We start from the raw sequence: 10,380 nt of genomic DNA on the forward strand, positions 1-10,380 counted from the left end.
TTTTGTAAAAAAAAAAAAAAAATCCACAAGGGATTCAAAGAAGAGAATGAATATTTTTTGGATTTGTTGAAGACTTGCCCAATCTGTATATTTTGTCTCAAAACAAATACGAAATGGTTTGACTTTAAAAAAAGATTATCCGACCGATCAAAGGTTCGGGCCGGCGTGTGAGCGTCCGTGCCGACGCCGGAGTTCCCTTCTGTTCTATTGTTTTGCTCCTCTTGGCTCCTTCTTCCTAGAGCTGGCAGCGGAGGCCTTGTCTGAGCTCTGGTTCCGCCCCCATCTCTGTCGGTGGTCTCGGGAATGGAGTAACGACGCGTCCGTCGGAAGGTTTCAGTGGAGAGGGAGCGGTCAGCTTCGTCAAGCGGTGTGTTCTCCGGGTGGTGGAGGCTTCTTCAGATTCACAAACGCCGGTTCAAGCTTCCGGGAAGAAGATCTCCCTCAGATCTGTCTTCGCCGGCTTTGGTCTTCGGAGTGCGGAGGCTACTAAAGATCTGCGCTGCCGCTCAGGAACCCGGGTCTTTTGGGTTAGGTTCGTTCTGTCGTTTTTTTTTAGTTTGGTTGTTTGCGGTTACGGCGGAAGGAGTCACTCCGGTAGACGAGAGATCTCCGGTAAGATGACGAATCCGTGGAAAAGGGGTTGGCTTCTTCGAGTGCGTGTCAAGGGTTTCAAGTGTTACAAAGTCGATGAAGATATCGGGATGTCGATTGATCTTATCGGCGTGATGACAACGCGGTGAAGAGATGTAATGGTTTCGGGTGGAGGCTCTGGCGTTTTCCGAGCTCCGACGAACGGGTGATGTGAAAGTGTTGGTTCCGGCGCCGGTGAGACTGAAGCGGTCGAGTTGAGGAGATGAAGACGCGTGTCGCGTTTTTGGTGCAGAGCTCCCCACGTGGCGAGTTACCTCCTCGACGCGCTTTCTGGTCTGGGTCGGGCGGGTTTCAAGGTTGGGCCGTGGGCCGTTTTTAGATTCTCTGTGCACTGCTTGGGCTGTGGGCTTGTTGCTCTTGTTTTAGTGTAGCCCGTTGGCTTTTGAGTTCTGTAGCGGATTTTAGTGTAACTGGGCTTCGGCCGTTTGTTTGGGCTTGGCCCGTTTATTTAATATAATCTATTGGCGGAAAAAAAAAAAAGGAAAGAGCTAACAGACAGGTAGGTAAGGTAAGCTTGGGGACCCACCTGACCCGATTCGTATTCGACCCGTTTTATCGTTTTAAAAACAAGGGAAGCAGCCAGGGAGAAGCCTCATCATCCATCATTTTACTCAAACTTTGGCTTTTGCATAAAACGTTTTGAAGAAACTCGAATTCAAACATCGACAATCATTATCATCATCTCCGAGAGTTTAGGGTTACCTTCTCCGATCAAATTCGTCGTCGTCGGCGCTATTATCTGAGAAAAGGTAAAACCTTTACCGATTCGATTCTGTGCCCAAAAAAAAAAAAAAAGGATTTGTCTTTTTCCGATTTAGTGTCCTTTCCTTGTTTAGATTGAATATCTACAATTACATCAGATTGAATCGAGAAGAAACCATCAGGGAACATTTCATATCACTGTGATGTTGACGTAGTTTTAGCTGTTTTTGTCTAATAATCTGAATTAACATTTTGGGTTTAGAACACACGAAAAAAAAAAGAAAAACAATGACAGAAGTGTCTCTCCTCTATATAGGCTAATGATATATTTACCTTTTGGGCAGTTGTAGTTCCTGTTGGTTAAATGTCGAGTAGCTCGGGAAGTTTCTCAGGAAGAAGCAGCAGCTCTGCATGTAGTTCCCGAGGTGATAGTGATAACTCCTTTGACGCTGATGAGCTTCTCCAGTTTGGTTCCAGACGCATGGAGGTTGGTTAACCTTCTTCTCCTCCCTCTATACACTCTTTGATCAATGAAGTTTTTGAGCTTTGTTTTTGCTTTGGTTTTGTTATTGGCAGCTAAGGAAAGAGAAGGACTTGCTTAGAGAATCGAAACCTCATAGTATTGAACTAGTCAGAGTTAAGCTCTTCTTCTTCTTCTTCTTGTTTAATGTTGTGTACGTTTGAGGGAAAGTGTTTTCAGACATTTTATCTTCTCTTTTGCTCCACAGAGATTGGAACTCCACTCAAAGTCATTATCTGAATCTCTCCTAGAAGACACTGCAAGGATTCGTACCATGGAGATAGAGTTGTTGAATTGCTATAAAGAGATTGGTAAAAACTCACTCCCCTAACTGAGCCCTAGCCAATTTAGTTTCTTTCTGTAACTAGCAACTCTCAGCGTCTATTATACCTTTGTCTCGTTAGGTTACTTGCGAGATCAGCTGATTTTTAAAAGCAAGGAAGTGAGTTACCTCAAAGAGCATGTGCACAGTCTTGAGTCGAAACTGACCGAATCAGGGAACTTGGAAGAAGAAGTTAGATTCTTGAGAGAGGAGTTGTGTATGTCTAAATCCGAGCATTTGTTGTTGATGCAAGAACTGGAGAGCAAAGAGACGGAGCTGCAGTGTTCGTCTCTTTCTGTGGAGAAACTGGAGGAGACCATCTCGTCCTTAACATTGGAATCCCTGTGCGAAATAGAGAGCATGAAGCTTGATATAACTGCCTTGGAGCAAGCACTCGTTGACGCAGTGAAAATCCAAGAAGAAGAAAGCATCCAAGAGAGAGATCACTTGAAAGGAATAATCAAAGAGGTTCAGTCTCAGGCTCGAGAGGCGCAAGAAAAGGCCAAGTACTTTGAGAAGCAGAACCAAGAGCTGAGAGAGATAATCGCCTCCTCTGAAAAGAGTATCAAAGAGTTTTTTCAAAGTACTAAAGACGAACAACAACCTCTAAACGCAGAGGGCTTCTTCGCTGAGCTGAGCCATGTGTTTCCACTGTCCAGTGAAGTTCGGTGAGTTCCAGCTTATTACGACTAACTTTTTGTGTCATCACCGTTACTAACAGTGTTGGTTGGTTGGTTTTGTGTCTGACAGTGAATGTTTCGATGCAATCATCAAGAAACTAGAACTCCCCCGGAATATATCTTCGATTGATAAAACGGAGGCTATGGGGAAACAGATGCAGCTGCAGGAAGATCTTGTGAAGCGGCTGAAGGTACATTTGAAAAAACTTGCTATCTTTTGTCAATAGGGTTAAATTCTAACTAGTTTTGGTAATGTGCAGGAGGAACTGAAAGAGGAGAAACTGAAGGCGAAGGAAGAAGCGGAAGACCTTACTCAAGAAATGGCTGAACTAAGGTACAAGATGACATGTTTGGTGGACGAGGAACGCAAACGCCGTGTGTGCATAGAGCAAGCGTCATTACAGAGAATTGCAGAACTAGAAGCACAGGTATTATTGCATATTTTGGCCTTGTTCTTAGTAAACCATGAAGGAATCTAAACCGTTCTTTATTTATCATCTGTTGTTAAAGATCAAGAGAGAGACAAACAAGCGCTCTTCCACTGAGTTGTTGCTGCCTCTTTCCGGGTTATGATGAGCTTTGAAGTATATAGCTTTACACAGTTCATCCATGTTCACATGTATGAGTCTAATCCATGGATTTTCCGGCTCGAGTATGCTTGGAAGGTGATGAAAAATCGCAGTATGGTCAGGAATCCTGAGACTTTGAAGGTGGCTGGAGTGAGATGAACAAACAGAGGTGAGAGTTAAAACCTTTGATTAAATGTCTCGGAGAATTAGAGATTCATTTTACTTCTTTTTAGCGTTTTAGAGTACAAAATGTGCTTGGAACATAGAGGTAAAGTGGCACGAAGGTGCTTATTTGGCTCCTCTTTGCGAGAGTGTGTATGTGTGTATATACTCTTTGTTCGTTTTGGCAAAGAGAAAACAAATTTGTTATGAAAAAACCTTATTGACTCATAAATACAGTGGTTCATCAGATAATAACTAACAAACCTTATTAAAACCGAGTCAAAGTGGGTGTAATAGGATCAAGAAGAAGAAGAGACAAAGAGACATGAACTCCTGATCTGTTTCCAAAGCTTCCATAAACTCTGTCAGACAAAACAATGGACTTGATCATCTTCAAGACGATGTCGAAGTAGCCTCTTCACAACAAAACTTGTTAGCTTCTCTACTCTCTTGATGAATTTGCTGCTTAAAGTCATGAAATCTTCTCAGAGCTTCTATATAGACTTCAACTCTGATCTTAATAAAAAATTGAAACATTTGTCTCCAACAACTGCAGTATCCATCTTGACAATTAATAAATCAAAATCAGACAACAACAACAACAACAACAACAACAACCTTATCAAACAAAGAAACCTTAGTTTCTGTTGTCTGAGAAATATGAATAGGATCAAGAATCAGAGACGAGTGACATGAACTCTTGATCTGATTCCAAAGCTTCCATAAACTCTGGCAAAAGACAGACCTCCAAAACAATGCTTCCACCTCCTTCTCTCCCAGGGTAAGCTGACACCTTCCCGTCATGCTTACTGTTATAACCGCTCCTAACCGCAACAGCTTTCCCCATCCCAAACTCGCTCCCGTACTTGTCAAACCTCGGCGAGCTTCCCATGTGAATTAGGTTCGGTTCAGAAAACTTATCCGGCTGCACAAAAAAAGGAGCCTTCAACCACTGTTCGAGCTCGGAACTGATATTCTCGCTTTTTTCTGTTACAGCTTGATGCAGCTTCGAAGCAGCCCATCCTAACACATTCTCCAATACTTCACCAGTTTTGGCAGTGGTGCTTGCGAGAGATGTGTAAACTCCGAAGTGATTCGTAGGCAACGGTGGATTCAATCTTGTTCTAGTTCCTACTGCAAACCTGCAAGTGGTTTCTTGATCGTTTGATAAGCTCCTTGCTCTTGTAATGCTTCTCCATATAAATGCGGTTAGTGACTGCAGAGAAGAGATCATCATTGTCGTTGTTGTTCTGCAGTCTTGATTGGCCTTTGATTTGAGTGAACTCACTGCTTCTGATGAGAAATGGAACATTCTCTCTTTCAAAACCGGAGATTCGGATCGATTAATAGACTCGTCAAGCGGGCTGTAAGGAAGCCTGCAGATAGGACCAGACGCTTCACGAAAGATCTGAGGATTCTTGAGACAAACGTCATCTTCTTCTTGTGAGTTGAAGATCTCGGACCAAGAGTTGAAGAAGTTCCAGAAAGTATTGCCATCTCCAACTGAATGATTCATAGACAATCCTATGAACACTCCGTCCACCAGCTCTGTTACCTTGACCGATACGAGACTCATGTTCTGACCATCGAGACCAACTGCTTTGTGATGGTCAAAGAAAGACTGAACGACCAAAGGAACGTGTGAGGACCCTACAATGTCTGATACGCTTAGATCTGTCTTGGCATGGATGAATCCAGCTCCGGGACTGTTGTCAGAGTCCACAAACACCGAGTAAGATCTTGGAATGTCTGTTTTCAAGGTGGAGAGACGACCTGCGAGAGGGTAGAAGTGGACGAGTGTTGTTGCTAGAGAGTCTTTAAGCCTTTGCAGCAAAGTCTCCATGAAGTCCTTTGGGTTGGTTGCATCATCAGATGGTTTCAGAAAGAGAAGACCCTTTTGGATGTATTGGAATGAGAGCATGAGATGATCAAGTGGTGATAAATGGTATGGCTCATTTGATTTTTCAGGGTGGGTTTTGGGTTTGATGAAGCATTCTGTGATAATCTTTACTTCAGAAGAAGAAGAAGTAGAAGATGAAGATGAAACCATTTTTGCTTTAATGCTTCTTTGTTTTCTTTTTCTTATATATAGATAACAACAACTAGCATATCTATTTTTCTTCTTATAATGACTGTGTATATATATCTAGCATATATAGATATGCTTTGTGGTGTGACTTGAAAATTTATATATGTGGGACAAAATTCTAACAAGATTATCTTCTAAAGCCATACGAGTATTACGTAAGCCAAGTCGTCATATGGGAGCGCAGATACACGTAGAAAGTGCTACTTGGCCTGTTGGCCATGTCGTGACAAAGATACCATCCTTTTTTTTGTCAGAACCTCTAATTATATTTTGTTGGCAATTAGCTTTCAATGTCTTTTTTTGTCGTCTAATAAATATTATTAAAATAAGTAACATATATGGGACACATATAAATTTGTAAGAATCACCTTTTTGGGAGAGTCAAAAGCTATAATAGTAAAGATTCTAAAACTAATAAATCATAAAAGAAAACTAAACTATTATTAACTAGTAAAAACTAAAAAAAAAATTATTATGCTCTCATATGGAAATTTTAATAGAACATTTGCAGTTAGAATATATAAAATTTTAAAATAATTATATATAATTAATTTACTTTTGCTTTAAAAAATAGTATTTTAAAGGTGAAAATAACTCTGATAATTGCAATCCAATTAGAACATACACATATGGATTTCTAAACAGCGGATTGAAATAGATCGAATAAGTTTTAAAGAACTTGGTAGAAGTCCTTTTTCAAAACAAAAAACATGGTAGAAGACCTCATATACAATATTCTATATTTCTTTTAAAAAAAACAATATCCTATATCTACCAAAAAAAGAATATCCTGAATTGTTGTTTTTAAGCAAATCCTTAATATATTTCCAACTCACTTATGCTTTACGGGCTACGCAATATAGATGAAAATTTTGGGTCTCGAATATATATAGGCCCGATTTTTCTAATAGTTTATAGGCTTTAAAAAAACGAATGTCCGACGGACAGTGTTTGTCTTGGGGTAGACTTGCAGGAAATTTTCTACCAAAAGAATATAGTCAGTCCATCACAGAAAGCATCATTCTTTAGAAAAAATACAAAAAGACTTTGTTTCATGTCTTCAATATGTCAAAAGGCACATTAATTTGATTACACTATTATTAATATGGACTACTACTACTTGGACTTATTTAATCTAAAAACTTGTCTTGTTAACATCATAATGTCGATCTTGAGTTTAATTAAATCAATAAAATTAAATTTTCTGCCATATTCTCTTTTTTTCTGTTTGTTGAGTCTGAAACATTATGAGATTTTGACTAATAAATGTGTTATTCAATTGATTTGAGTATTGAAATTCACATGGTTCTTAATCTGTACCAACATCTTTTTTTGCAAACTAATCTGTACTAATATCATTTTTAAAAAAATTATAACTACCATCATCCCAATACTGAAAAATTATGAAAGCCAAAAGATTCTCCTTCCTTCTCTTTCTCTGATCATTTTTTCTTCTCTTATTCTTCTTCTTTTATTTGTTTCCTCTGAAACTGCTACTACCAACTTTACACAAAACTATATTATTGTTTTTAATTATTTTATATTCCAGTTTCTTAGTATATTCTGTTCTAATCTTCTGAGAGTTTGGTGATCTAAAGGTAAAACTCTTTCCTACTTGTATCTTAGGAATATGTAACTGTATCCAATCATCATGATCAGAACATGAGATCGTATACCAAATCTACTAGACTCTCTCTTGTTTAACATTTCCAGTAAATCTTGATCTCATGGAACCAAACACTCAATACTGGTAGATAGGATCTTAACATTTACACCAAAAAATAATAGTAATATTGGTTGATTAGGTTCTTCATTCTCTAATATGTTTGGATGTGGTACACTCGATTTGTCTTTTGATGATCAGAAAAAACCAAACTGTAAAAAATGATTTCTTTAACTTCTCTTCCTTCAGTACTAATGTTAACATGTATTTTGCTTCTATGCAGTTCTGATAAATGTCCAAAGAGAATCTGTCACAAGAAGTTAAAGAGATGATTCCTGATGAGAGTTGTTGCTCTGTTCTTCTGCCTCCTCCAGCTGCAGTATCCAATGGTAGTGTGAATATGAGACGGATCTCAACTGGAGCGTTAGATAAACGAGGAGGTAAAGCTCAGGGTCAAACCCGTTACCGTGGGAACCAAACGAGTTCGACTCATGATCTATGTAAACACGGGAAGAGGCGTGAGGATGAGTTGGTGATCAAACCGTTGAAGCTGGTAAAGAACAAGAACGTTGAAGGTGGAGGAGGTTTGGTGAAAGGTGGTGAGACTTTGAGTGTGGTGTGGAAGTCTTTGCATGTTGCAAAAAGAGATGCTACTGCTGCTGATGCTAGTGTGGCTGTTAATAAACCTTGTGATGGTTTACGTGCAAAGAGAAGTGAAACAAGGAGTAGTAATATCACTCCTAGTGATTCAGCTGCTGGTGTAAGAATGGTCAAGAAGACAAATGTTGATGTTAAGAAGGTGAGCAAGAGTTATAGAGAGGATGTACTGAAAAATCTAAAGGACAAAGAGAAGAAGACGAAGATTGATGAACCTGTTAGAAGTGATGATGCATTGGAGAAGAGGGTTTCAAGGCTCAAGACTGGTCTGTCTGAGAAGAAAGAGAGTTGTTCTGCAACACTTGTAGGTAATGCCAAAATATTCGAAAGCAAGAAGAGGATTAGCTTAAAGACTACTCCTCCTCCTCCTCCTCCTCCTCCTCCTATTAGGCCGGTGAGTTTCAAGAAAGGGAAAGTTCTTGAACCGGAAGCAGAAGATCCCACTCTGGCGTCGATCAAGTTCAAGAAGAGGGTTGTTCAAGAACCAAAACTAATAAGCGATGTGAACAAGAAGAAGAAGAACCTGAAAGATAAAGGAGAAGATGTCGGGAAGATGAGTTATAATAACAGTGGTGAAGGTAAACGAGAGAAGGTTGTTTTGAGGCATACAAAAGTGGAAGAGAAGAAGAAAGTGCAGGCACTTTTCAATAATGTGATTGAAGAGAGTGTGAATAAGCTTGGAGAAGAGAGGAAGAGTAGTAGGGTTAAAGCATTGGTTGGTGCTTTTGAAACTGTAATCTCTCTTCAAGATAATGATAAAACATCTCTGCTGAAGAAGAAGATTCACAACAAGTCCACATCTTCTGAGATGATTCCAAAGGTGAGTTATTGAGGATGAAAAACAATACACACATAATAGATTTTTGAAAACTTGGGAATCATTCAAAAAGACTATATATATATATCGTGTAAAATATCTAAAAAAATCATTTAATCCTATTACATACTGTTGATACCAAACGTTACATACTTAAGAAATAAGAGTTTTCTCATATTATGCATGTGTTAGAACATGGAACCACATTGCTACCGATGCATACAGTTGAGCAACGTGTTTGTTACTTGATTATCTGTAGTAGAATATATAAGCATGCTACAAGACTACTATGCCTTAGATGGATTATAAGACTTTCAAAGATATTTTTCTTGTAATAATATGAATATACTGATCTTTCTCATATCCCAAACATCAAAATCAATACTCGTTAAACGAAAAAAAAAGAAAATCGAAGCAAGCTTAGCAATCCAAGGGGACAAAAGACCACACACAGCTCCAAGATCCGAGCTTGGCCTACCTCCTGAACTTCTTCTGGAACTGAGTGAGGACCGGGTATATATTCTCAAAGGCCTTGTAGGTCTCCTCTCTCTTCTTGGCTCCAGTGATAACTATCTTCCCAGACACAAAGATTAGCATCACAACCTGTGCTCCTTTACTCTCTTTTCTTTTCTTTTTTTTTTTCACAACCTGTGCTCCTTTACTCTCTTTATCCTCTCCTCTCCCTCTGATCCTATAAATCAGTCCTGGAAATATCTCCGGCTCGTAACTTGCGAAAGCGTGGTGATAGCAAGCAAGGCCTTCAAGCCTTATAGGAAACTTCACATCACAAGAAGCTACGATGTTTTGAATCTTGAAGTCTTTGAACTTTGCTTCGAACCCAAGTTTCTGAATTATCCTGGCGTACTTCCTAGCAGCCAGCTTGGAGGAGTCTTCCGTCTTGGCTCCAGTGCAGACCATCCTCCCCGAGGCGAAGATCAACGCCGTGGTCTTTGGTTCCCTTATCCTCATGATCACAGCGGCAAAACGTTTAGGGTTATATTCGGCGTTCCGTGCTTGCAAAGCTATCGCCTTTAGGTCAAGCTTGCAGTCCAAGTTAACTGTAGAAACGATGTTCTGAAGAGTGGGAACGATCCCTGACGGATGATTGATAAGGTCCACTGGTTCACTACTCCCTTCGAAATCTTGATCACTCATTCTCCAAGATCAAATTCAAAATTCAATGTCTTGGTTCCTACACGAGATCTAGGGTTTTCGTAGAAACAGAAAAGATTAGAAACGATGAAGCTTTTTAAGACAAATATTTGATAACAGGGGAGATTAGTGTTTACAAAAAAGGAGACTGGTTTCGTTCTCTCGCTTAAGCTCGGAGAGATTTTTGATCTGTGAGAGAGGCCACCGACTTGGGTTTTGGAATTGGAACCTTATAAAGTCGTATACACCTATATATAGACCGTCTTCGTAAGACCGAGGGTGTTTCAGGGTAATCAAGAGTTTTTCCTTTTTTATAAACTGATTTTCCTTTTTTTCTAATAACCTCGTCACATTATGTCAAATTCAAAAGAGTTTTTCCTTTTTTATAAACTGATT

At 39.5% G+C, this 10,380-nt stretch overlaps 4 protein-coding genes across 4 annotated transcripts; 2 read left to right on the top strand and 2 right to left on the bottom strand.

The window, feature by feature from the left end:
* The first annotated feature begins 1,241 nt into the window (after nucleotides 1–1,241).
* LOC108848084 (uncharacterized) lies at nucleotides 1,242–3,994 on the top strand. Its single transcript, XM_018621494.2, has 8 exons — nucleotides 1,242–1,400; nucleotides 1,698–1,840; nucleotides 1,930–1,989; nucleotides 2,082–2,184; nucleotides 2,278–2,863; nucleotides 2,946–3,066; nucleotides 3,136–3,303; nucleotides 3,386–3,994. Exons 2-8 carry the CDS (start codon nucleotides 1,718–1,720, stop codon nucleotides 3,446–3,448), a joined length of 1,224 nt encoding a protein of 407 aa, XP_018476996.2. The 5' UTR covers nucleotides 1,242–1,400; nucleotides 1,698–1,717; the 3' UTR covers nucleotides 3,449–3,994.
* Nucleotides 3,995–4,107: 113 nt separating this feature from the next.
* On the bottom strand, nucleotides 4,108–5,743 carry LOC108848083 (uncharacterized acetyltransferase At3g50280). The gene has a single exon (XM_057005497.1). The coding sequence runs from the start codon at nucleotides 5,654–5,656 to the stop codon at nucleotides 4,277–4,279; it is 1,380 nt and encodes a 459-aa protein (XP_056861477.1). The 5' UTR covers nucleotides 5,657–5,743; the 3' UTR covers nucleotides 4,108–4,276.
* Nucleotides 5,744–6,904: 1,161 nt separating this feature from the next.
* Nucleotides 6,905–9,009, top strand: LOC108845888 (uncharacterized). Its single transcript, XM_018619086.2, has 2 exons — nucleotides 6,905–7,293; nucleotides 7,642–9,009. Exon 2 carries the CDS (start codon nucleotides 7,651–7,653, stop codon nucleotides 8,845–8,847), a length of 1,197 nt encoding a protein of 398 aa, XP_018474588.2. The 5' UTR covers nucleotides 6,905–7,293; nucleotides 7,642–7,650; the 3' UTR covers nucleotides 8,848–9,009.
* Nucleotides 9,010–9,144: 135 nt separating this feature from the next.
* Nucleotides 9,145–10,256, bottom strand: LOC108846488 (TATA-box-binding protein 1). The gene is made up of 2 exons (XM_018619717.2): nucleotides 10,122–10,256; nucleotides 9,145–10,035 (listed from the first exon to the last, which is right to left on the bottom strand). Exon 2 carries the CDS (start codon nucleotides 9,985–9,987, stop codon nucleotides 9,307–9,309), a length of 681 nt encoding a protein of 226 aa, XP_018475219.2. The 5' UTR covers nucleotides 9,988–10,035; nucleotides 10,122–10,256; the 3' UTR covers nucleotides 9,145–9,306.
* Between the last annotated feature and the right edge of the window lie 124 nt (nucleotides 10,257–10,380).

The sequence above is a fragment of the Raphanus sativus genome, chromosome 3 (assembly GCF_000801105.2).
Source record: "Raphanus sativus cultivar WK10039 chromosome 3, ASM80110v3, whole genome shotgun sequence".
Taxonomy (NCBI): Eukaryota; Viridiplantae; Streptophyta; class Magnoliopsida; order Brassicales; family Brassicaceae; genus Raphanus; species Raphanus sativus.

What these genes read in the sequence shown, in the direction of transcription:
- LOC108848084 (XM_018621494.2), top strand. Translation starts at nt 1,718, where the DNA reads ATGTCGAGTAGCTCGGGAAGTTTCTCAGGAAGAAGCAGCAGCTCTGCA. An exon ending in ATCTTGTGAAGCGGCTGAAG is followed by an intron (nt 3,067 to 3,135) that starts GTACATTTGAAA and finishes GGTAATGTGCAG; the next exon opens with GAGGAACTGAAAGAGGAGAA. An exon ending in TTGCAGAACTAGAAGCACAG is followed by an intron (nt 3,304 to 3,385) that starts GTATTATTGCAT and finishes CTGTTGTTAAAG; the next exon opens with ATCAAGAGAGAGACAAACAA.
- LOC108845888 (XM_018619086.2), top strand. Translation starts at nt 7,651, where the DNA reads ATGTCCAAAGAGAATCTGTCACAAGAAGTTAAAGAGATGATTCCTGAT.
- LOC108848083 (XM_057005497.1), bottom strand. Translation starts at nt 5,656, where the DNA reads ATGGTTTCATCTTCATCTTCTACTTCTTCTTCTTCTGAAGTAAAGATT.
- LOC108846488 (XM_018619717.2), bottom strand. Translation starts at nt 9,987, where the DNA reads ATGAGTGATCAAGATTTCGAAGGGAGTAGTGAACCAGTGGACCTTATC.